This window comes from Sebastes fasciatus, chromosome 14 (assembly GCF_043250625.1).
Source record: "Sebastes fasciatus isolate fSebFas1 chromosome 14, fSebFas1.pri, whole genome shotgun sequence".
Classification (NCBI taxonomy): Eukaryota; Metazoa; Chordata; class Actinopteri; order Perciformes; family Sebastidae; genus Sebastes; species Sebastes fasciatus.
This window is the reverse complement of record NC_133808.1, coordinates 31,909,301-31,934,308: the sequence shown is the minus strand read 5'-3', so window position 1 is coordinate 31,934,308 and position 25,008 is coordinate 31,909,301. Positions and strand designations below refer to the sequence as shown.

The following is a 25,008-nucleotide window of genomic DNA, read 5'->3' as shown; positions in this document are numbered from 1 at the left end:
ATGAATCGACTAATCGACTACGAGGTGGAAGCCCTAGAGAGCACAACATGAAACTATCACGATATTACAACGTTTGAGAGGATATCAACTCTCCTAAATAGTGAAATGAAATTAAAATCCTAATAGATTGAGTGATGGGAGCCTCCAGGAGAATATGAGAGAGTCCTCTCCAGAGGTTCAGACTGGTATTAAACCAGCGGAGCGGGGACAACGTTCCCACCGTCCCCACAAAGGACTCAACACCCGTCTCCCAGCCCAGTCCTCCGGGTCACATCCAGCCCTGAATGAGCTCCCTTCCTAAAGCTTCTGGGGGTTTTCAGCCATGCGTCCACAGCATCAATGGGAATAGTGTTCCTCCCCCCCCCACACACTGTGGGAGCCCTCCTCTTCCTCCTCTCCTCCTCTTCCTCTCCTCCTCCTCCTCCTTTTATTCCGGCCCTGCTCAGACCTCCACAGAAGGACAGAAAAGGCAACATGCCTTCACGTCCGCTTCGCACGCACACAAAGAGAAAAAATCACACCGCTCAGACATGCACGCATGCGCACACGCACGTATGAGCGCATGCTTATAGACACACCTGCTCCTCTAATACGGAGAGGATAACAATGGAGATGTGTGAGAAGAAGGAAAAGCTTTCAGGAAAACACCTTCAGATTAAAAACGCTCCTTCAGACGACCAACAGAGGAGAAGGAGGACAAGCATTAATCAGTTAGTCAACTATTACATTCATCTAACACTGAATGGTTTGATGAGTAGAGCTGCAACCATTATTAGTCAGTTGTCAACTATTAAATTCATCACCAACTATTTTGATAAAAAATTATTCAAACCAATTAATCATTTAAGAAAAGAAAGTCAAAATTCTCTGATTCCATCTTCTTAAATAAAAATGAAAAATAAATAAACACATGAATAAATACATACATTTAAAAGATAAATATAAAATAAATACATAAATGAAAATAATTAAAAATAAATAAATAAATTTAAACAAATCATCAAAATAAAAACATAAATAAATATAGATTAAAAATTAAGTAATTCATTTAAGAAATCATAAAAATAAATACATAAATAAATAAAAGTGGAAATTAAACAGAAGACTAAATAAATAAGATAATTGATACAAAGATAAATATAAATAAATACAAAAATAAATACAGAAAAAGATACATAAATAAAAAAGAAATGAATGAATACAAATAGATTACAAATAAATAAATTCATTAAAAATATCCTAAAAATAAATACATAAATAAATAAAAGTGGAAATGAAACAGGGGACCAAATAAATAAGTGAATTGATAACAAAGATAAATAAATGAAGAAGCAAATTAAATCAGAAATATCAATTTATGTCATATTTGATCAATTAATTAATGTGTTTGTTTTTAATATTATTTTTGCTACTGTTAATGGCATATTTATTTATTTATTGAGTAATTTATTTATTTGTTCATTTATTTTTGGCAGGTTCCGTCCTCCATAGATGTGCTCATAAGTCATTCAGCATGAAAAAAAGCATTAAAAATGACTAATCAACTAAAGAAATCTTAGTCGACTAAAACGACTGATGAGTCGACTAATCAACTGAGAGGAGGTGGGTCTATAGAAAACTATAAAAAAAGGACGTATTAGGTGGAACGTTTTTTTTTGCAGCTGATTGACTGACAGCTTGTCCTTTCCATCTCTTTTCCCCCTGTTTATTCAGGTACAGTAGTAAGTACACAGGAGAATGCTGATAACGTTGCAGCAGGTTGAGTCACATCAAGCATTAATTAGAGAGGTTGCAGACGGGGTGCAGAGACGCTGCTGCTGCTGCAGCCGGATCACATGTCACAGACGACCAGGTTGTGTGTAGAGGCAGCGACACTGAGGCCGGGTTACCGACAGACAGAGGAGACGAGGCCACGCCACTCTGCATCCACAAACAATGAGACGCTGGGAGGCTGAGAGGACCCAGACAGACACGCTGGAATTATTCATTTACAGCTCAGACATGCAACACAAAGACCGCTGGACTCCATCACTAGTACACATCCTCCATCACTAGTACACATCCTCCATCACTAGTACATATCCTCCATCACTAGTACACATCCTCCATCACCATCACCAGTACACATCCTCCATCACTAGTACACATCCTCCATCACTAGTACACATCCTCCATCACCATCACTAGTACACATCCTCCATCACTAGTACACATCCTCCATCACTAGTACACATCCTCCATCACCATCACTAGTACACATCCTCCATCACCAACATTAGTACACATCCTCCATCACTAGCACACATCCTCCATCACCATCACTAGTACACATCCTCCATCACTAGTACACATCCTCCATCACCAACATTAGTACACATCCTCCATCACTAGTACACATCCTCCATCACCAACATTAGTACACATCCTCCATCACCAACATTAGTACACATCCTCCATCACTAGTAAACATCCTCCACCACCAACATTAGTACACATCCTCCATCACCAATATTAGTACACATCCTCCATCACCATCACTAGTACACATCCTCCATCACCAACATTAGTACACATCCTCCATCACCATCACTAGTACACATCCTCCATCACCATCACTAGTACACATCCTCCATCACCAACATTAGTACACATCCTCCATCACCAACATTAGTACACATCCTCCATCACCAACATTAGTACACATCCTCCATCACCAACATTAGTACACATCCTCCATCACCAACATTAGTACACATCCTCCATCACCAACATTAGTACACATCCTCCATCACCAACATTAGTACACATCCTCCATCACCAACATTAGTACACATCCTCCATCACCAACATTAGTACACATCCTCCATCACCAATATTAGTACACATCCTCCATCACCATCACTAGTACACATCCTCCATCACCAACATTAGTACACATCCTCCATCACCATCACTAGTACACATCCTCCATCACCAACATTAGTACACATCCTCCATCACCATCACTAGTACACATCCTCCATCACCATCACTAGTACACATCCACCATCACTAGTAAACATCCTCCATCACCATCACTAGTACACATCCACCATCACTAGTAAACATCCTCCATCACCAACATTAGTACACATCCTCCATCATCATCACTAGTACACATCCTCCATCACCATCACTAGTACACATCCTCCATCACCATCACTAGTACACATCCTCCATCACCAACATTAGTACACATCCTCCATCATCATCACTAGTACACATCCTCCATCACCATCACTAGTACACATCCTCCATCACCATCACTAGTAAACATCCTCCATCACCAACATTAGTACACATCCTCCATCACCATCACTAGTAAACATCCTCCACCACCATCACTAGTACACATCCTCCATCACCATCACTAGTAAACATCCTCCATCACCATCACTAGTAAACATCCTCCACCACCATCACTAGTACACATCCTCCATCACCATCACTAGTACACATCCTCCATCACCAACATTAGTACACATCCTCCATCACCATCACTAGTACACATCCTCCATCACCATCACTGGTAAACATCCTCCATCACCATCACTAGTACACATCCTCCATCACCAACATTAGTACACATCCTCCATCATCATCACTAGTAAACATCCTCCACCACCATCACTAGTACACATCCTCCATCACCATCACTAGTACACATCCTCCATCACCAACATTAGTACACATCCTCCATCACCATCACTAGTACACATCCTCCATCACCATCACTAGTACACATCCTCCATCACCATCACTAGTAAACATCCTCCATCACCAACATTAGTACACATCCTCCATCACCATCACTAGTAAACATCCTCCATCATCATCACTAGTACACATCCTCCATCACCATCACTAGTACACATCCTCCATCACCATCACTAGTAAACATCCTCCATCACCAACATTAGTACACATCCTCCATCACCATCACTAGTAAACATCCTCCATCACCAACATTAGTACACATCCTCCATCACCATCACTAGTAAACATCCTCCATCACCAACATTAGTACACATCCTCCATCACCAACATTAGTACACATCCTCCATCACCAGTACACATCCTCCACCACCATCACAAAGAGCATGAGGTGTTACAGCGCATAAATAAACAGGTTCATGTGAGCGGCGACGGATGTCCCGGAGTGCTACATATGAAGCGAATCAAGTGGCCGCCTCTCTCATATTGTGGCGTCACTTGTTGTGATTAAAATGAGGTTGTGTAGCTCGTTGTCTACCTCACTACGGTTAGAAAGAGCCCTCGTTGGTGTCTTAACAATGTTTCTCTCATGAGGTATTGATCCGGGAAGTTTGAATCTGTGAATATCTTTCCAGCTTTACCAAACTATCCATTATAGCAAAAGCTTCTGCTGACTAGTGTTGCCAGATCTCGTGAGAGAAACAAGCGACCAGGTCTAGAAACGAGCCCAAAAGAAGCGACCTGACCTACCGACCACAATATGAGAGAGAGAGGCGGCCACTAGATCACTTTATATTCAGCATATGGATGACTTTATTTTGGATTGCATGTCACTTTACATTGTTATTGTCAACTAAACATAAACAAGTTCAACATTTAATTACATTTTTGCAAACACACTGAATCAGTGTGTTGTGTGTTGTGTTTTTCAGTGCTAACGTGTTGAACCAGATCGGCAAGATGTGCTCGTATATCACATGGCAAACTGTCTTTAAATCGTCGGCGAGAGACCAGAGCCCAAATAAGCAACTACACTTTAGAAACAAGCCCAAAAAAACGCAACCCACGACTACCGATATCAGTAAGCGACTTTCTCTAACTGTCGTTTTGACTCGTCACAATGACGTTCTAGATATCTGGAATAGTCCCGATGTATTTACGACTAGTCAAAATGCAGTGGTAGATATCTCTAATGTTAATTCTGGATAGTCAAGCTGAGCTGTAAAATGTTATAAAGCCATAAAGTTTCAGTTGGTTGACAGCAAAATTGGCCACAGAAAAAAGCAACAAGCCTGCAGCAGCTCAGATTTGCATGTTTCTGCAGAAGTCGTCGCAGTCGTAGCTGAGGAATGATTTCATTTCAAATAAAAAATGAGGTGTACTGAGGCGCGTGACCTCAATCAGGCTGCGGAGACCGTGTGAATGTGAAAACGACAACATTTATGTCGGCGCTGTGGGACAGAATAATCACAATCAGGTGAGAAGGCAGCTGTGTTCTGGGGTGTAAAGACCAGGTGAATACTGAGCACAGCAAGTCACAGCAGCGCCTGCAAATCTGCCTTTCTATTACCATCTCACAGAGAGTCTGAATATATAGAGGCACTTTAAGGAAGCATCTCTCCTTGAAACATCTCAACGAGAGAGCGGTATGTTTTCTGCTCTCTCTGCATGTGGACAGCTTTGTTTTCTCCTGACCTAATTACCATGTGAATCCTGCTCAAGAAGGCCACTCTTAAGAGTCTCAGAAATCTCACTTTCACATAGCGGAGCTGCATCAGAGCCGGTCTCAGCTGCAGACACTCACTGCTGCTCGCTGGAGCTTCTTAAAGCGTGGAAAAGCATCTTTGTCGAGGCCGCTCTTCAAGTGGGACGCGAGGAAAAAGAGCATGAGGTGTTACAGCGCATAAATAAACCGGTTCATGTGAGCAGCGACAGATGTCCCGGAGTGCTTGTGTGACGTGCACGAGAAGCTGAATGAATCACCAACGGCAGAGAAAAGCTGCACCTTGAAATGACAAAACAACTCTAGGAGGACAGATTGTTCTTTAGGGATGAACCGCCGATATTCTCCTTGTTGACTATCGGGAAATACGATGATATTCTCCGATGGATGTGGACGATGTTTATCTGTTGTGTTGCATCAGTAATGCTAAAGCTAACTAAGTAGTTGTAGTCATGTAACTTCCGTACTTAAGTTACGCCATTACCGGTGTTATTTTAACCCAAACCACAATCTTTTCCTAAAGCTAACTAAGTAGTTTTTGTCACGTAACTTCCGTACTTAATTTACGGCACTTCCGGTGTTATTTTAAACCAAACTGCGATATTTTCCTAAACCTAATTAAGTAGTTTTTGTCACGTAAGTTACGCCACTTCCGGTGTTATTTTAACCTTTTCCTAAAGCTAACTTCCGTACTTAAGTTATGCCATTTCCGGTGTTATTTTAACCAGAACCGCAATCTTTTCCTAAACATAACTACGTAGTTTTTGTCACGTAACTTCAGTACGTAAGTTACGCCATGCATTGCATCCGTATTGTTTTAAACTTCTTTCCTAAGAGAATTGCATGCAGACTGAATCCTGTATCTGTTATCCGTCTGTTATCTCTTTAGACCACACTGAACGTGGCACCGTTTTCTGTCTCCTCAGAGAGGTAATATCGGATGGAGGCGAAGAGGAGATCACGTTCTCCAGACATTAAACTTTCATATCCGTTTGTCCCCTCTCAAATGATGCCCGACAACAGAAAGAATCCAGTTTAAATATGCAACCATTGAAATTTTGATGAAGAAGCTGTCGGCTCATCTACCCCACGTCTCCCATATTAGTTAATGAAAATGAATTATTAATGTCGACATCAGATGCCACGGAGATACAGAACACTACGTATAATCAGGAACACTTTCACATATATAACTACAAGGACATGAAGGACAAAACGGAGAGAAAGTGGAGGTCCAGTTCTCCGTCCCCGTCCCCCCCACCAGGACCTGTCAAGAGCCCTCATAAGTTCATCAAACATGAGAACCTGTTTTCCATTTGAAAGGACCGACCCAGGACACTAAAACAGCTCTTCAAATAACAAAAGCCTTAATCATCCATAAGACAAGCATGTGGGTCCCATAAAACATGGAGGAATATATGAATATCAATGAAATGATGGAGGGAGATATGAGACGTTCACATGTGTTGATGAATGAGAAAAATAATAAAGAAGAGTGTTGAATTCCAGACAGGGAGAATGAGGTTGTTTAGATACGAAACAGGACCGAATAAAACAGGATTATGAGTTCTATTATTCGTCTACTAGAGGATTAACACTGTAGAGAAGTAATAATATGAATATTGGTTTAATTGGACCTCTAGGATAATCACAGCCTCATGAAACTAGAGACCTAGAGCATTCAAAGGATGGATGGATCAGACTAGAGACCTAGAGCATTCAGAGGATGGATGGATCAAACTAGAGACCTAGAGCATTCAGAGGATGGATGGATCAGACTAGAGACCTAGAGCATTCAGAGGATGGATGGATCAGACTAGAGACCTAGAGCATTCAGAGGATGGATGGATCAAACTAGAGACCTAGAGCATTCAGAGGATGGATGGATCAAACTAGAGACCTAGAGCATTCAGAGGATGGATGGATCAAACTAGAGACCTAGAGCATTCAGAGGATGGATGGATCAGACTAGAGACCTAGAGCATTCAGAGGATGGATGGATCAGACTAGAGACCTAGAGCATTCAGAGGATGGATGGATCAAACTAGAGACCTAGAGCATTCAGAGGATGGATGGATCAGACTAGAGACCTAGAGCATTCAGAGGATGGATGGATCAGACTAGAGACCTAGAGCATTCAGAGGATGGATGGATCAAACTAGAGACCTAGAGCATTCAGAGGATGGATGGATCAAACTAGAGACCTAGAGCATTCAGAGGATGGATTGCTTTCCTAGCTAGATTGACAATAAGGGGGTTTCTGAGCAGTTTACACAACACAAGTCGTCATCCAATCGCTGAAAAAAATGCAATTCTTGCAGAAATCTCAAAAAGTTTTTGATACCAAATCACAGTATGTCTTTTTCTATGGTGTTCCTCAAGGTCTTGGTGTCTTAATGTGACAAAAACGTGTCTATTGTTTGTCTCAGAGGGTTGATCGGATCATAATAATTATTATAGTTAAATGATTTTGGAGCAGCAATATAAATATGTTCTGTTCACATGTTTTAAAGAGAAGCAAAGTGTTTTTTTTTAAAAACTGCAAAACAAACTTATATCATCTGACACGTCTCCTCACAGCAGCCGCCGCTCTCAGCTGCATGTGTTAAGTGTTAATGAATAATACAACGTCCTTCATTGATGCTGTTGAAGACACCGAACGGCTGAGCCTCAATTAAATGTTACAGATGAAAACAAGTGGAGCTCTAAAAAGAGCTTTAAAAGCCCCGCTGCTGGTGGAGGTGGTGGTGCAAAATGGCTTTCAAGTGAATCAGGTGTTTTGATTAATTCAGCCGGTGAATGTGATATTTCAGCTGTGGACTAAATGTCTCTGAGAGCTGCTCCTGGCAGATAAAAGCTTGTTCAAAAGTGCTTGACATTTAATCACCTGAGGCATAAAAAAAAGAAAAATAAGGCAATAATCCATTAAAAGCAATGTGTTCTCATTTGTCCAGGCTTGGAAGAGAGCTGCACCTTTGCTCTGAACTCTCTCTCTCTCTCTGTGTGTTCACTCATGATGCAGCAAACTTCACCTGGCAAGGTGTTTCTCATCTCATCTCATCTGATCATCACAGCTGCACAGAGCTGCTCAACACTGCCCTCTGTCGCTCTGCAGCTCCACAGCTCGTCTCCAACAATGCTTTACACAAGAATCACACATGCAAGATGAGAAGAAATGTCCTATTTTATAACACTGACTGTATTTCTTTGTTGCACATCTCCACTTCCTGCTGGATCCCTCTTTAGAATCAGAAATAAAACAGATCTGGGATCATGTCTCCATGTATCGAGGGAGAAATGGTGAAATGCATCCATGTGATAAGCTCACGCATAATGACTTTCTGAGTGTCTTCATGCTGAATTAGTATCACAAACGTTTGCAGGGATTTTGTAGAAGAGTAAAATAATGTAAAACACTCTGAATGTGCAGCACATCCCGCGCGTAAAAGCCAATTAGCTAATTAGAGTTGATCAGCAGTGAGGTCATTATGGGCAGGGACTAAATGCATAAGCAAAGTTGGGAAAAGAGGAGGAGAAGATGGTCGATTTATCAGCACACATGTGGCCCAGATTACAGCTTTGAGTTAAGACATTTTGAGAAGAAAAAGACAACATTTGGACACTTTCATCATAAAGTTTCTCTGCAGATTATATTCTTTAAATGCACATCTGATCAGGATCTGGACTCTACAGAGCAGAAAGTAAGTTAGAGAGTCGGTGTTAATGTGGCAGCAGCTCCTGCAGCCACAAACCATCCTCTGATCCGGATGAAACGTGAGTGGAAAGTCAAACTGTCGATGCATAAAGGAGCTGCTGACTGCTCTGCTGAATAACACTATCAACGCTATTAAACAGACAAACCACAGCTCCACTCTATAACAGGCAAAGTGGACCAAAAGCACAGAAAAGTGTTGCATATTAAGGATGAAATAAAACACTGCTCTATTAGAGAAAGGTCCGGAGAGAAACGGAGCCACAGCATGAATACCAGAATCCTCTATAGATGGAGGAGGATTTTTTAATTCTATCTAACACAGGTTGCTCAGGATTAAATGAGTTAAAATCCAGCAGCTCCATCAGAGAGGAGAGAGAGCTGCAGCATCTAGAAAGTGCCTTTCTATCAGTCATTATGCAGAAGAAAAGAAATATAAAAAGTGATTTTCCTTTTACCTTTTGAAGGTGTTTGTATTCCCAGAGTTGATGTGAGAGCCAGGAGGAGATGAGACCAGAACAGAGAACAGAGACCGGTTCTGATGGTTCTAGTGGTTCTAGTGTCCTCAGCTGCTGTGCGCGTCTCTCTTCTCTCCGAGCAGAGCGACCTGCAGCCGACTACTGAGCTCTCTCTCTCTCTCTCTCTCTCTCTCTCTCTCTCTCTCTCTCTCTCTCTCTCTCTCTCTCTCTCTCTCTCTCCAAGAGAGGCGGACCATACCACCGGGTTGAGGAGGGGAGGAGAGTATGGGGCTGATTTACTCAATAGAGAGGAAGTGCACATGGAGGAGAGGAGAGGAGAGGAGAGAGGAGGGGAGAGAGGAGGAGAGGAGAGGAGAGGAGAGCTGGAGAGGAGGAGAGGAGAGGAGAGCTAGACGAAAGGAGAGGAGAGGAGAGGAGAGCTGGAGGAGAGGAGGAGGAGAGGAGAGGAGAGCTGGAGGAGAGCTGGAAGAGAGGAGAGGAGAAGAGGAGAGAAGAGGAGAGGAGGAGAGGATGGGAGAGGAGAGGAGAGGAGAGGAGAGGAGAGGAGAGGAGGGGAGAGGAGAGGAGAGGAGGAGGAGGAGGAGAGGAGAGGAGAGCTATAGGAGAGGAGAGGAGAGGAGAGGAGAGGAGAGGAGAGGAGAGGAGAGGAGAGGAGAGGAGAGGAGAGGAGAGGAGAGGAGAGGAGAGGAGAGGAGAGGAGGAGGAGAGGAGTGGAGTGGAGTGTCGCAACAGTGTGTCCAGACCAGAACCAGAACCAGACAGGGTTTGTGTGAGAGAGAATCACAGCTTGGACCTGGAGAGAGACAGAGAGGCTTCTGGGAAAAGCATGTTGTTGTCTGGGACTCCAGAGGATCCGTGCAGCTGTGTGTGTGTGTGTGTGTGTGTGTGTGTGTGTGTGTGTGTGTGTGTGTGTGTGTGTGTGTGTGCGTGTGTGTGCGTGCGTGTGTGTGTGTCCGTGTGTTTGTCCGTGTGCGTTACCCGGCAATACAACTCCACCGGGCATCCAGTGGTTCCTCCGGTGTGTTAATGGCACTCAGACTGTAAACACACATATATACAGTATGTAATTTATATAGGCTGCAAGTGATGGTTACACTCTATTCTATTCTATTCTATTCTACTCTATTCTATTCTATTCTATTCTACTCTATTCTATTCTATTCTATTCTATTCTATTCTATTCTATTCTATTCTATTCTACTCTATTCTATTCTATTCTATTCTATTCTACTCTATTCTATTCTATTCTATTCTACTCTACTCTATTCTATTCTATTCTATTCTACTCTATTCTATTCTATTCTATTCTATTCTATTCTACTCTATTCTATTCTATTCTATTCTATTCTATTCTATTCTATTCTATTCTACTCTATTCTATTCTATTCTATTCTATTCTACTCTATTCTATTCTATTCTATTCTACTCTATTCTATTCTATTCTATTCTATTCTACTCTATTCTATTCTATTCTATTCTATTCTACTCTATTCTATTCTATTCTATTCTACTCTATTCTACTCTATTCTATTCTATTCTATTCTATTCTACTCTATTCTATTCTATTCTATTCTATTCTACTCTATTCTATTCTATTCTATTCTACTCTATTCTATTCTAGTGACTACCCGATGTAGGATTGAAACAGGATCATTAGAAGGAAAACAATCAGTAGCCTATAAACCAGACTCCATTAAAAAAAACAACCTTCACCCACCGTCTATTCTATTCTACTCTATTCTATTCTACTCTATTCTATTCTATTCTATTCTATTCTAGTGACTACCCCGATGTAGGATTTAAACAGGCATGTACATTATTATTTATTGCACAACATCACGAGAAGGAAAACAATCGGTAGCCTATAAACCAAACTCTATTAAAAAAATCATGAATTTATGCACAAACAACCCTCCACTGTTGATTCTATTCTATTCTATTCTATTCTACCTGTCTTGCATCATGTCGGCTATAAACACAACAGGTTTTTGCATTCAGAATTTAGCCTATTTATGCTGTTTTCTTTCTTTATACCACAGTTTTATATCTGAACCCGGTGGGCAAAATTAACTGAAAAATAAAGTTAATTTAAGCCCCTCGATTCCTATTTTATTCTTTATTTATATTCAGTACAAGGTAGAAAAAAAACAGGTAAATGTTTTTTTTTTATTTTGAATTTGTGGTCCATTCCTATATATTATCTGTACAGGCTACTGGTCCAATGAGATGCTGTGGAGCACATCTCTTAGATCTAATAAACCTCATTCTTCTAGGAGGTCGATTTGATAATAAAGCTAATTAAGAGACATTCAATCACGAGCCAATTAACTAATTACCCTCTTGTGTAATTAATTGTCTCGGCTGTATTGTGCTGATAAAAACTAAACCGTGTAGACTAATAATACTCACACACACACACACACACACACACACACACACATCACTGCTGTCTAAATCAGCTATTCTCAACCACTGGGCCGCGGCCCTCTGGTGGGCCTCAGAGAGCCATATAGTGGGCCGCGAAGGTGCTGCCAAATGGTTAGATTAACCGCTATTCTGTATTTCAGAGGTTATAGTGGGCTCACTTTTAAAGCTAGAGTAAAGATACTGACATAAAACCTGATGAATCCATCGGTACCAACCATGTCATACTAGCTTGTCAGGAAGGAGGTTAAATAATGCTCCAAAATTATGCTAAATTTTGGTGAGGAAAAAACTGCCATGGCCATTTTCAAAGGGGTCCCTTGTCCCAAAAAAAAGTCTGAAAAATGTCCGAAAAACAATGTCGGAAAAAAAAGTTCCAAGAAAGTCTGAAAAAAGTCTGAAAAAAAGTCCCGAAAAAGTCCAAAAAATGTCTGAAATTTAAAAAAGAAAAGAAAATCTGAAAAAATGTCCAAAAAAGTCCCAACATGTCAGAAAGAAAGTCTAAAAAAATTCCCAAAAAAGTCTGAAAAATGTAAAAAAAAAAAAATCTGAAAAAAGTCTGAAAAATGTACGAAAAAAGATTTCCCAAAAAAAAAGTTCCAAGTCTGAAAAAAGTCTGAAAAAAAGTCTGAAAAAATGTCCCGAAAAAAGTCCAAAAAATGTCTGAAATTTAAAATAGAAAAGAAAATCTGTCCGAAAAAAAATGTCCGAAAAAAAGTTCAGAAAAAAAGTTCTGAGAAAGTCTGAAAAAAGTCTGAAAAAAGTCTGAAAAAATGTCTGAAATTTAAAAAAGAAAATAAATCTGAATTTTTTTCTCCAAAAAAGTCCCAAAATGTCCAAAAAAGAATTCTGAAAAATTTCAAAACAAATTTATGAAAAATGTCGGAAAAAAAAGTCCCGAAAAAAGTTCAAAAAATATGTGAAATTTAAAATAGAAAAGAAAATCTGAAAATGTCCTAAAAAGGCTCCAAAATGTCCAAAAAAAGTCTGAAAAATGTCCCGAAAAAATTCTGAAAAAATGTCCCAAAAAAATGTCAAAAAAATGTCTGAAAGAAAGTCTGAAAAAATTCTGAAAAAATGTCTGAAATTTAAAAAAGAAAAAAAATCAGAATTTTTTTCCAAAAAAGTCCCAAAATGTCCGAAAAAAAATTATGAAAAATGTCAAAACAAATTTTTGAAAAATGTCGGAAAAAAAAGTTCCAAGAAAGTCTGAAAAAAGTCTGAAAAAAAGTCCCGAAAAAGTCAAAGAAATGTCTGAAATTTAAAAAAGAAAAGAAAATCTGAAAAAATGTCCAAAAAGTCCCAAAATGTCAGAAAGAAAGTCTAAAAAATGTCCCAAAAAAGTCTAAAAAATGTCCTAAAAAAGTCTAAAAAATGTCCTAAAAAAGTCTGAAAAATGTAAAAAAAAAAGATTCTGAAAAAAGTCTGAAAAATGTCCGAAAAAAAATGTCCCGAAAAAAAAGTTCCAAGAAAGTCTGAAAAAAGTCTGAAAAAATGTCCAAAAATTATCTGAAATTTAAAATAGAAAAGAAAATCTGAAAATGTCCTAAAAAGGCTCAAAAATGTCCAAAAAATGTCTGAAAAATGTCCCGAAAAAATTCAGAAAAAATGTCCCAAAAAAAAGTCAAAAAAATGTCTGAAATTTAAAAAAGAAAAAAAATCTGATTTTTTTTTCCAAAAAAGTCCCAAAATCTCAGAAAGAAAGTCTGAAAAATGTCAAAACAAATGTCTGAAAAATGTCGAAAAAAGTCCCAAAATGTCAGAAAGAAAGTCTAAAAAATGTCCCAAAAAAAGTCTAAAAAATTTCCCCAAAAAGTCTAAAAAATGTAAAAAAAAAAAAAAGTCTGAAAAAATGTCCAAAAAAAAAAAAGTCTGAAAAAAGTCTGAAAAAATGTCCAAAAAAAATCTGAAAAAATGTCCCAAAATTTTTTCAAAAGTTTTCCAAAAAATGTCTGAAAAAAAGTTTTGAAAAAGTACGTAAAAAATGTCTGAAAGAACGGCAGAAGAAAAGTCCGATACTGGTATCATATGAAACTATAAAACCTGATGAATCCATCGGTACCAACCATGTCAGACTAGCTGGTCATGAAGGAGGTTAAATAACGCTCCAAAGTTACGCTAAATTATGGCGAGGAAAAACTGTCATGGCCATTTTCAAAGGGGTCCCTTGACCTCTGACCTCCAGATCAGTGAATGTAAATGGTTTCTATGGGTACCCACGAGTCTCCCCTTTACAGACATATATGTCACAGATGCAGTCACACAAAATCAAGCAGTTTTTGAAGGCAGTCAAAGTGTGTAGTGAGGAAATATGACCCTGAATACGTTGGATTCATAATGGCAGGCAGTGATGGGTGAGGGTGAGCTGAATATCTTTGTGGGTCATTACACCTGACGGTGGCATTACACATTATTTCATAGCTCATTTATTTGGGAAGGTGGTCTGGTGTTATATATCTGCTGTTATATACCTAATCTGTGGTTATACAGTATATGTGTGGGCCTGCTGAGCATTCCCTCTATAATAAACTACATTTCCCATGAAGCCTTGCGCCAGCGCCCCTGTGGATCCGTGGAAAAGCGTTCTGCGCATCCAGACGTGGCAACGGCATCATGGCGTCGTGGAGCCGCCGCGGGAGGATGAGAGGAGAGAACATGATGAACATGAAGAACATGGTGAACATGGAGGTCCTGGTGCTGCTGCTGGTGAGTCAACCCAACCGAACCGAGCCAAACCTGTCTGTCTGTGTGTCCGGTACCGGTACCGGCCGGGTTCTGTCACATTCCCGCGCTGTGTTGATGTCCGTTGAGGAGTTAAACACCCGACTGTTGACGGTTAGTGGACGGTTGGTGGACGGTTGGAGTCCCCGGTGTGTGTCGGTGCAGCAGGAGGTGAAGTTAACAGACGGACTGAACTTAAAGCTCCGGTTTAACGGTAGTAGTGATGATATAACCACCGGGTGAATGAAGGTAGCTGCTCACACGGTACCGGTTAGTGGTTACCGGTACCAGGAGAGAGAGAGAGAGACACCAGATAACTCTCCTGGTTCTCCTGGTTCTCCTGGTTCTCCTCTACCTTCTAGAGGTTTCTCTGTGTTTACTTTCAGTCATGCTTCAGTGGAACTAAAAGTTCACAACTTTGTGACTTTGTGGCCTCTTTCTCTCTCTGCTGGGTGTGAGCTAGCTGCTGGAGCTATAGACCTGCTGTTATCTGGTGGTATAGATCTGCTGTTATATATCTGGTGTTATACAGTATATCTGTGGTTATATATTGTATCTGGTTATATACTGTATCTGTGGTTTTATATCTGTGGTTATATATCTGTGGTTATATATCTGTGGTTATATATCTGTGGTTATACAGTATATCTGTGGTTATATAGCTGTTATATCTGTGGCTATATATCTGTGGTTATATATCTGTGGTTATATATCTGTGGTTATATAGCTGTTATATCTGTGGCTATACAGTATATCTGTGGTTATATAGCTGTGGTTATATATCTGTGGTTATACAGTATATCTGTGGTTATATAGCTGTTATATCTGTGGCTATATATCTGTGGTTATATATCTGTGGTTATATATCTGTGGTTATATAGCTGTTATATCTGTGGCTATACAGTATATCTGTGGTTATATAGCTGTGGTTATATATCTGTGGTTATACAGTATATCTGTGGTTATATAGCTGTTATATCTGTGGCTATATATCTGTGGTTATATATCTGTGGTTATATATCTGTGGTTATATAGCTGTTATATCTGTGGCTATACAGTATATCTGTGGTTATATAGCTGTGGTTATATATCTGTGGTTATACAGTATATCTGTGGTTATATAGCTGTTATATCTGTGGCTATATATCTGTGGTTATATATCTGTGGTTATATATCTGTGGTTATATAGCTGTTATATCTGTGGCTATACAGTATATCTGTGGTTATATATCTGTGGTTATATATCTGTGGTTATACAGTATATCTGTGGTTATATAGCTGTTATATCTGTGGCTATACAGTATATCTGCAGTTATATATCTGTGGTTATATACAGTATCTGTAGCTAGCTATATATCTGTTATATATCTGATGTTATATATCTGTAGCTATATATCTGTGGTTATACAGAATATCTGTAGCTATATATCTGTGGTTATACAGTATATCTGTAGATATATATCTGTGGTTATATATCTGTTGTTACATATCTGTGGTTATACAGTATATCTGTGGTTATATATCTGTTGGTATGCATTATACCTGTGGTTATAAATCTGTTGTTACATATCTGTTGGTATATATCTGTGGTTATATATCTGTAGCCATATATCTGTGGTGTATACCAACAGATATATGGCTACAGATATATAACAACAAATACCAACATATATATAACCATAGTTATATACTGTACCACCAGATATATAACAGGTGATATATAGCTACAGATATATAACAACAAATACCAACAGACATATAACACCAGATATATACCCACAGATATATATCTGTGGGTATATATCTGTAGCTATACAGTATTTCTGTGGTTATATTTCTGTGGTTATATATCTGGAGCTATATAACTGTTGTTATATATCTGTGGTTATATATCTGGAGCTATATATCTGGAGCTATATAACTGTTGTTATATATCTGTGGTTATATATCTGTAGCTATATATCTGTGGTTATATATCTGTAGTTATAGTATATATCTGTGGTTATATGTCTGTAGTTACAGTATATATCTGTGGTTATATGTCTGTAGTTACAGTATATATCTGTGGTTATATGTCTGTAGTTACAGTATATATCTGTGGTTATATGTCTGTAGTTACAGTATATATCTGTGGTTATATGTCTGTAGTTACAGTATATATCTGTGGTTATATATCTGTAACTACTTTATATATCTGTGGTTATATATCTGTAGTTATAGTATATATCTGTAGTTATATGTCTGTAGTTACAGTATATATCTGTGGTTATATATCTGTAACTACTTTATATATCTGTGGTTATATGTCTGTAGTTACAGGGTATTTCTGTTATATATCTGTGGTTATATATCTGTAGCTATATATCTGTGGTTATATATCTGTAGTTATAGTATATATCTGTGGTTATATGTCTGTAGTTACAGTATATATCTGTGGTTATATGTCTGTAGTTACAGTATATATCTGTGGTTATATGTCTGTAGTTACAGTATATATCTGTGGTTATATGTCTGTAGTTACAGTATATATCTGTGGTTATATATCTGTAACTACTTTATATATCTGTGGTTATATATCTGTAGTTATAGTATATATCTGTAGTTATATGTCTGTAGTTACAGTATATATCTGTGGTTATATATCTGTAACTACTTTATATATCTGTGGTTATATGTCTGTAGTTACAGGGTATTTCTGTTATATATCTGTGGTTATATATCTGTAGCTACAGTATATATCTGTGGTTATGTCTGTAGTTATATGTCTGTAGTTACAGTATATATCTGTGGTTATATGTCTGTAGTTATATGTCTGTAGTTACAGTATATGTCTGTAGTTATATGTCTGTAGTTACAGTATATATCTGTGGTTATATATCTGTACCTACAGTATATATCTATGGTTATATGTCTGTAGTTACAGGGTATTTCTGTTATATATCTGTGGTTATATATCTGTATAACAGGAGTGCCCTTTGGAGTGCTGTAGTCATGTGACTGTAAGAAGTGATTTAGTTCAGGCAGCATAAACTAGCTAATCTCCACTCAGTGAAAAATGTTGTCACGTGTAAATATGGTTTTAGAGTGGAGCTGCATTTTATCACCTATTAATCTAATCTAATCTAATCTAATCTAATCTAATGTTTACAGTGGTGAAGAAGTATTCAGATCCTTCACTTAAAGCTGCAGTAGGCAGAATATTTTTGGAATCATTGGGCAAACATCCCATAATAACCTTTCAGCATATTGTAATTCAAGAGTTCTGAGAGAAAACGAGACTTCTGCTCCTCCTCATGGCTCTGTTTGCTTTAAAGAATGTAGCCGGGAGACGGGAGACTTTGACCAATCACAGGTCATTTCAGAGAGAGAGAGCGTTCCTATTGGCTGTGCTCCGGCTGGTGGGCGGGGCTTGGTATTTCCTCAACTTGATCTCAACATGGCTGTCAAATACTTTCTCATTTTACAGCTACTATAAGATGATTCTGACAACATGTGAGGAGAATCAATATCCGCATGCTTTATTCTTTTAATCTTTTTAATTTGTTATATATAAGTATGTAATAATAATAATAATAATCCCAAAATAGCCCACAACATTATTTAATTATTCATATTTAACATTAATTATTATTCTCAAATAACAAAATATTATTTTTGCTTGATAAATTACTTAAAGGGCTATGTAAGTTTATGGTAATTATTATTATTATTATTATTTATTTTAATTTTATTTGCAAACACATAAGACATCATCGAATTTGATTATTTTACAGGTTTATACGACGGACCTCCTAAAGAGGAAAAAAAAAAGAAAATTAAGCTAACATATTTTAGGAAAATATAATAAAAAATAAATGGCAAGAAGATGCAAACAAAATAAGCAGAAACACTAACCAATCAGTAGACAATAAAAATAAATAAATGCATGAAGAATAAAAAAAAAAATTGAAATAATTAGACATCATGAATTAAAAGTGATGACAATTTTCTTTTAAAATTCCTTTAAAAGGATACCGATCTCTTTGTAACGTGTACTTCCATAATATCTGTACACCATGATAGTACTGACTGTGTTTCGTTTAGACTATCTAAGTGTGAGGTCCATTTATGTGGCTATTCCTGGAGCTTTCGACCGCATCCGTCAGCCTTCTTCCTTAGAAGAGTGTTTCAGGTTCACATGTAAGTGCTTTACATAGTGATGAGGACAAGTTTAAAGTAATGGCATCATGCACTCAGCTGCCAATTTATTAGCTTCACTTATAAACGAATGCAGTCTAATGCAGCAGCAGTCTAATGCAGTAAATCCTACCTTCATGTAGACAGGTAGGTGTACCTAATAAACTGGCAACAGACCTTTTCCTGTTCGGGTTCCTGTTGCACAGCTGGCTTTGTAAACACGGGTGGAGCTGGGTGTGTTTATGAGTACAGTACACTGTGTATGATAATGACACTGTTTGATATGTTGGCACCGTGCCTCAACTCCCAGGATATGAAATCAAACTGTGACTGTATTAAAGAGCTGGCGGGGCGCCGCGGTAGATCACCTGGTAGCTCACCTGGTAGCTCGCCTGGTAGCTCAGCTGGTAGCTCAGCTGGTAGCCCACCTGGTAGCTCATCTGGTAACTCACCTGGTAGCTCACCTGGTAGCCCGCCTGGTAGCTCATCTGGTAACTCACCTGGTAGCTCACCTGGTAGCTCACCTGGTAGCTCACCTGGTAACTCACCTACTAGCTCACCTGGTAGCTCAGCTGGTAGCTCATCTGGTAACTCACCTGGTAGCTCACCTGGTAGCTCATCTGGTAACTCACCTGGTAACTCACCTACTAGCTCACCTGGTAGCTCAGCTGGTAGCTCAGCTGGTAGCTTGCCTGGTAGCTCAGCTGGTAGCTCAGCTGGTAGCTCGCCTGGTAGCTCGCCTGGTAGCTCGCCTGGTAGCTCACCTGGTAGCTCACCTGGTAGCTCATCTGGTAACTCACCTACTAGCTCACCCGGTAGCTCACCTGGTAGCTCATCTGGTAACTCACCTGGTAACTCACCTACTAGCTCACCTGGTAGCTCAGCTGGTAGCTCAGCTGGTAGCTTGCCTGGTAGCTCAGCTGGTAGCTCAGCTGGTAGCTCAGCTGGTAGCTCAGCTGGTAGCTCGCCTGGTAGCTCGCCTGGTAGCTCAGCTGGTAGCTCAGCTGGTAGCTCGCCTGGTAGCAGTTAAAACGCTGTTATTTGCAGTTATTTCCAATCGTAGCACAGCTAACGTTGAGTCAGCTCGTGCTAACATTCACATTATTCATAACCTTATTGATTAGCTTACTGTGGTAACCTACGTCACTATCGCAGTACATATTGAAGTATGGTGATAGTATTGAATCGGGAGATACGCGTATCGTCCCAGCCCTGCTAAATATCTGATTAATAGAATAAATAAATCTGACGAGACATTCAAATTTTTGGTCGGTACCATATTAAAGATAATCAGTCTCCTCCCACCAGCAGCGGCGTGGTGGCGTGTTAGCAGGCCTCTCTTCATCCTCTGACTTCCATCGTTCATAGCTGAAATACGATAGTTGCTAAAGCTGCTAATTGATCGTTCCTCTGCTCATTAAGAGCTCTAAATCAGCGCTGTGTGTGTGTTATCGGATGCTGCGTACAGTAGCGTCCTGTACAATCAGCCGCACCACACACACACCTGACGGGCTCATTAGCCCGACGAAGCTCAAGGCTTGACAAACACCGGTGTGATTTTTGCTGATTCAGCACTGCCCCGAGAACTGGATGGCTATTTTTTTTAAAGCAGATTAGTCACACCAGATGGAGGGTGTGGGCTGGTAGGCAGGGCCTGGGCACCTGCTGCTCAGTTAGTGAGCGCCACATTTATTTACAGCGACGTGACGAGACGTACCTTAACGGCACATAAGATGTATAAACGCACTAATGGATTTAGTCTGAGTTTGTCCTGCAGTGACTCATGTTATCACGTGCGTGGTTGTGGTATGATCGATGATGATGAAAGAGGGTTTTTTTTGTTGAGAGGTCACACTTGGTTGGTGCCAGTTGACATTTAAGCTGTTGTCTCACTGTGACCGCCGTCACAGAGAGCTGGCAGCGTCTGTGGTATTTGATCAGAGCCCAGGTTACAGCACTGTGGATTTGACAGGGTGGTTTTAATGTTGTGAGCCTGACTAGTATATGATATGATATTAGCTTATCACAGATATATCAGTATCCATGCATAGACCCAGTTTAATATGCACACACAGGCTAAAACTAATGCAGTCTAATACAATAATGCTGCATTGAATCCTACTGTCATAAAGGTACTAATCTTAGAGATAGAATAGGAGTAGAACCCTGCTCAAATAAACATAGCAGGATGGTCGGAGCAGCAGACATTTTTCTGTGTAGCGCTTTCATTGAGACTGTTGTAGCAGGCTAACTTCCCTGTAACCGACTTGCGGCAAGTCGCTCACTCACTCATGGCGGCGTGACATGTAAAACAACAGCGTCGGCGCGTAGTGTGCATGCGTGTAGTCCCGCCATGCCGGCCGTTTCTTTTACAAGTAAGTAAGTAAGTAAGAAAGAAAGTATGAATTGGTCTTAACAGACGTTGATCTGGCTCTGTGACTCCGCAGCCAGCTTAGCAGTGAAGCAACACACTTTACGGCCCCTCTGATGTGTGTTGTTGTCACCATAACAACTAACAACAATTGCCATCTTCTTCTTTTGTACTATTCAAATGACCACGACAAACCATTTACGGACAAAGCTGAGATCCGATCCGGCACATCCGATCACAAAAGATGAGTGTAACCACGACCAAAGTGCACCGATTGTTTGTTAGTTTTTCCTTAATCCATAGAAACAGACATCATAATATCACTAAGTGAATCCAGAATATAGTGAATCCATTTGGTACCTCCACTCCATTGTGACCCATTGTGCAGGTTTGATGAATTACAAGATCTTTAAGTGGAGCACAATATACAATGAGGCCCCAGAGCTGCAGCCTATAAATAGCTTTCAATGTGAGGATTTAAAATATCTATAGTCGTTATCAGTGAGAAACATGCACTCAATAAGGGGTGGTTATTTTTCAAAAGACTTCATATGTCCTGTGCACAAAGTTATGAGTCCTGTCGTCTCCTTAAGAGAGGAAAAAGTTTCTAAAAATCCATGTGATGATGTGAACTGAACTATGGAGCGATAACTAGACAAGTGTTTTGATTATGACTGATGTGATCTGATAAAACGGAGTCTGTCATCACATTTATCGTTCAAGGCGAGCCGCCTCAGAGAGGAAGGGAGCACCAACACTTTGAGATAATTCAGAGACCGTCCGATTCTCATCACAGCTATTTTTATTATCATTTAATGTTTTATAACGTCCGCCCTTCATTCATGTTTTCTATTTTAGCTGCCTGTGCGTTTTCCTCATTGTAATAAAGCTCAAAGCTTAAACCGTCAGCAGTGTGGTAACGCTGCTCCTGAATGGGCCTGTCATTCACCACTGTCTAGTTATTTCTATTATTGTATGTTTGTCACTAAAAGATGACGCTTCAGCTGGTAGAAGAATCACACTGTATTATCAGCAGCGTTGGCTTGACGACAGCGTCGGAGGTGTGTAGGTATGATCCGGTATTTCATGCTGCAGGAAGTGCTTAATAGAAATGTGACAGTTTGCATATTAACATTGCTGAGTAATTACCGGTGGTTGTTTTCAGATTCATGCATGACCAGTCTGTCTGTTTAAAACACTATCAAGACTGTGACGCTAGAAGACTTTATTTATCTCTCCCAGGGCATGGTTTGTGCAGAAACAGCATTTTACAAAAATAAATCAGCTCTTTAGCAAAGCAGATCTTTATCTGTGTTAAACTAAATAACCCTGTGATGAAAATGCTTTCATTAGGATGAAGACTAAACGTCTTCTTCAGTCACTTTGTTGGCCACAAAACACAAATTAGGACCATAGAAGAATCTGTCTATGGAGTATCAAACACTTACTGCCTGAAAGGTAAAGGAGGCTCTGTATTGTTGTATGCATGTTGGCTTTACAACTGTTATAATGCATTCCAAAGGCGAATCAGAGATGCACCAAAATAGTGCCGGATACAGTCATTATTGATTTATTGGAGTAATAAGTATTCTTTGGAACACACTGAACATAGATGGATCAGTAGTAGACAAGTGGATTATACTGCTGGAGTGTTTGAGATGGCTTTAAGCTTGTGGGTGGGGAGTATTTGATACTCGAAATATTCTCATTAAACATCCTCAGAGAAACAGACTATGCTTACATATCTAGCCCAGAATGAGGTCGCGTTTACAATGTTAATGAATGTAATTGTTAGGGCTGTCAGTTTTTTATCTGTTCAAAATGAACCTTAAAGGGAGATTAGTCAAGTATTTAATCCTCTTATCAACATGGGAGTGGACAAATATGCTGCTTTATGCAAATATATGTATATATTTATTATTGTAAATCAATTAACAACACAAATCAATGACAGATATTGATCCAGAAACCCTCACAGGTACTGCATTTAGCATAAAACAATATGCTCCAATCATAACATGGCAAACTGCAGCCCAACAGGCAACAACAGCTGTCAGTGTGTCAGTGTGCTGACTTGACTATGACTTGCCCCAAACTGCATGTGATTATCATAAAGTGGGCATGTCTGTAAAGGGGAGACTCGTGGGTACCCATAGAACCCATTTACATTCACTGATCTGGAGGTCAGAGGTCAAGGGACCCCTTTGAAAATGGACATGACAGTTAGGAGTGTTATTTAACCTCCTTCATGACCAGCTAGTCTGACATGGTTGGTATCGATGGATTCATCAGGTTTTATAGTTTACTATGATACCAGGATCTTCACTCTAACTTTAAAACTGAGCTGTTGCAACCTAAAAATCACATGTTGCGTTAATGCGTTAAAGAAGTTAGTGGTGTTAAAACAAATTTGCGTTGACGCGCTAACTAAGTAGTTTTTGTCACATAACTTCCGTACTTAAGTTACGGCACTTCTGGTGTTATTTTCACTTCTGGTGATCTATTTCCTAAACCTGACTAATACGTTTTATTGTGAAAAGACTGGAGCCGAAATTAATTAATTGCTGGACATTTGTAGGAAAACGCATGAAAAAAATCCGTTGCTGAATGTCGTGCTGAGCATCACGGAAAAAAAGGAAATTCGTGTCTATGTACACGAATCAAATAAATTCAATTTGTGACAATTTCACAAATGGCCTTGGGACTGTGTTTGAACACCTACACAACGAGCGAATAATCAAATATTCCAGTTAAGCCCGACATCTTTCATATAAAGGTATTGAAACACAAACAACATCATTTAGTTGATATTGTGAATCCATGTTTTAGCTCCATGATGCAACAACTAAAATATTATACCTCATTATATATTTTCAGTGTTATATACCATAGGCACCATGTCAGGGTGGATAGGTGTTAGCTCTTTAGCTCGTCATTGTTTGTACCAGAAGGACGATTTGTAGTAAATGTTTCATCGTTTATGGAGACGGTGAGACAGCATTAAACAATCCTGCTCAGTTTGCCTCATTTTAATCCTCCGAGGCATCACATCTCCTACCTCACTTTAGATAAACGAGACAGCCTGACATCTCTCCGGCTCCTCGCTCTCATAACCGCTAAGTGGCCACCTTTGCAGACAGGAAGTGTCACCTCGCCACCGCCCAGCCAGCCTCTAATTAGCCCACAACCAATACTGACACCGCTCGTGTTTATTTTGTCAACCTAATCGGACTCATTCGCACTGATTTCAAGTGACAATATACAAATAGATCAACACAAATAACACTTAGAAAGACTGATAATAGATATAGTATATACTGTATACGTCTATTCATCCCCTTTGGCTCCTTTGAGTTAATTCAGATATTTACTGATGTGCACGGTGTAGTGTTCCCGTCAGCCCGGCCTCAGAAGAGCACCCGGTTGGGAATTAAAATTAGAAAATGAGCCTGACAGGTGCTTGTTTTCATTCCAGGTGATATCCGTCTTCAGGCCGGATCCGCTGAGCGAGCAGAAAACCGTGTTCGGTGTCTAATTTAGTTCCACGTCGGCAGAAAGGAAGAGCTTTTTTAATGAATGGTGATGGAGCCACGGAGACGATTTAAAATGCACGGAATTAACTTCATATGGCTTCAGCGTAATCAGTCTT

At 39.5% G+C, this 25,008-nt stretch overlaps 2 protein-coding genes across 5 annotated transcripts in view; one reads left to right on the top strand and one right to left on the bottom strand.

The window, feature by feature from the left end:
- Positions 1 to 9,979, bottom strand: part of sema5ba (sema domain, seven thrombospondin repeats (type 1 and type 1-like), transmembrane domain (TM) and short cytoplasmic domain, (semaphorin) 5Ba) — a 220,391-nt gene extending 210,412 nt beyond the window's left edge. For 2 of the 4 annotated variants that reach the window (XM_074657943.1, XM_074657946.1), the window contains exon 1: positions 9,647 to 9,977. The gene's annotated coding sequence lies outside the window, so the exon portion shown is untranslated. Of the gene's footprint in view, positions 1 to 9,646 lie in introns of all 4 variants that reach the window. The other 2 variants (XM_074657944.1, XM_074657945.1) reach the window with 2 other exon arrangements.
- Positions 9,032 to 25,008, top strand: part of pdia5 (protein disulfide isomerase family A, member 5) — a 75,447-nt gene continuing 59,470 nt past the window's right edge. The window contains exons 1-2 of the mRNA XM_074657947.1: positions 9,032 to 9,177; positions 14,638 to 14,797. Of these exons, the coding sequence (XP_074514048.1) occupies positions 14,705 to 14,797 (93 nt within the window). The 5' untranslated portion in view covers positions 9,032 to 9,177; positions 14,638 to 14,704. The remainder of the gene's footprint in view (positions 9,178 to 14,637; positions 14,798 to 25,008) is intronic.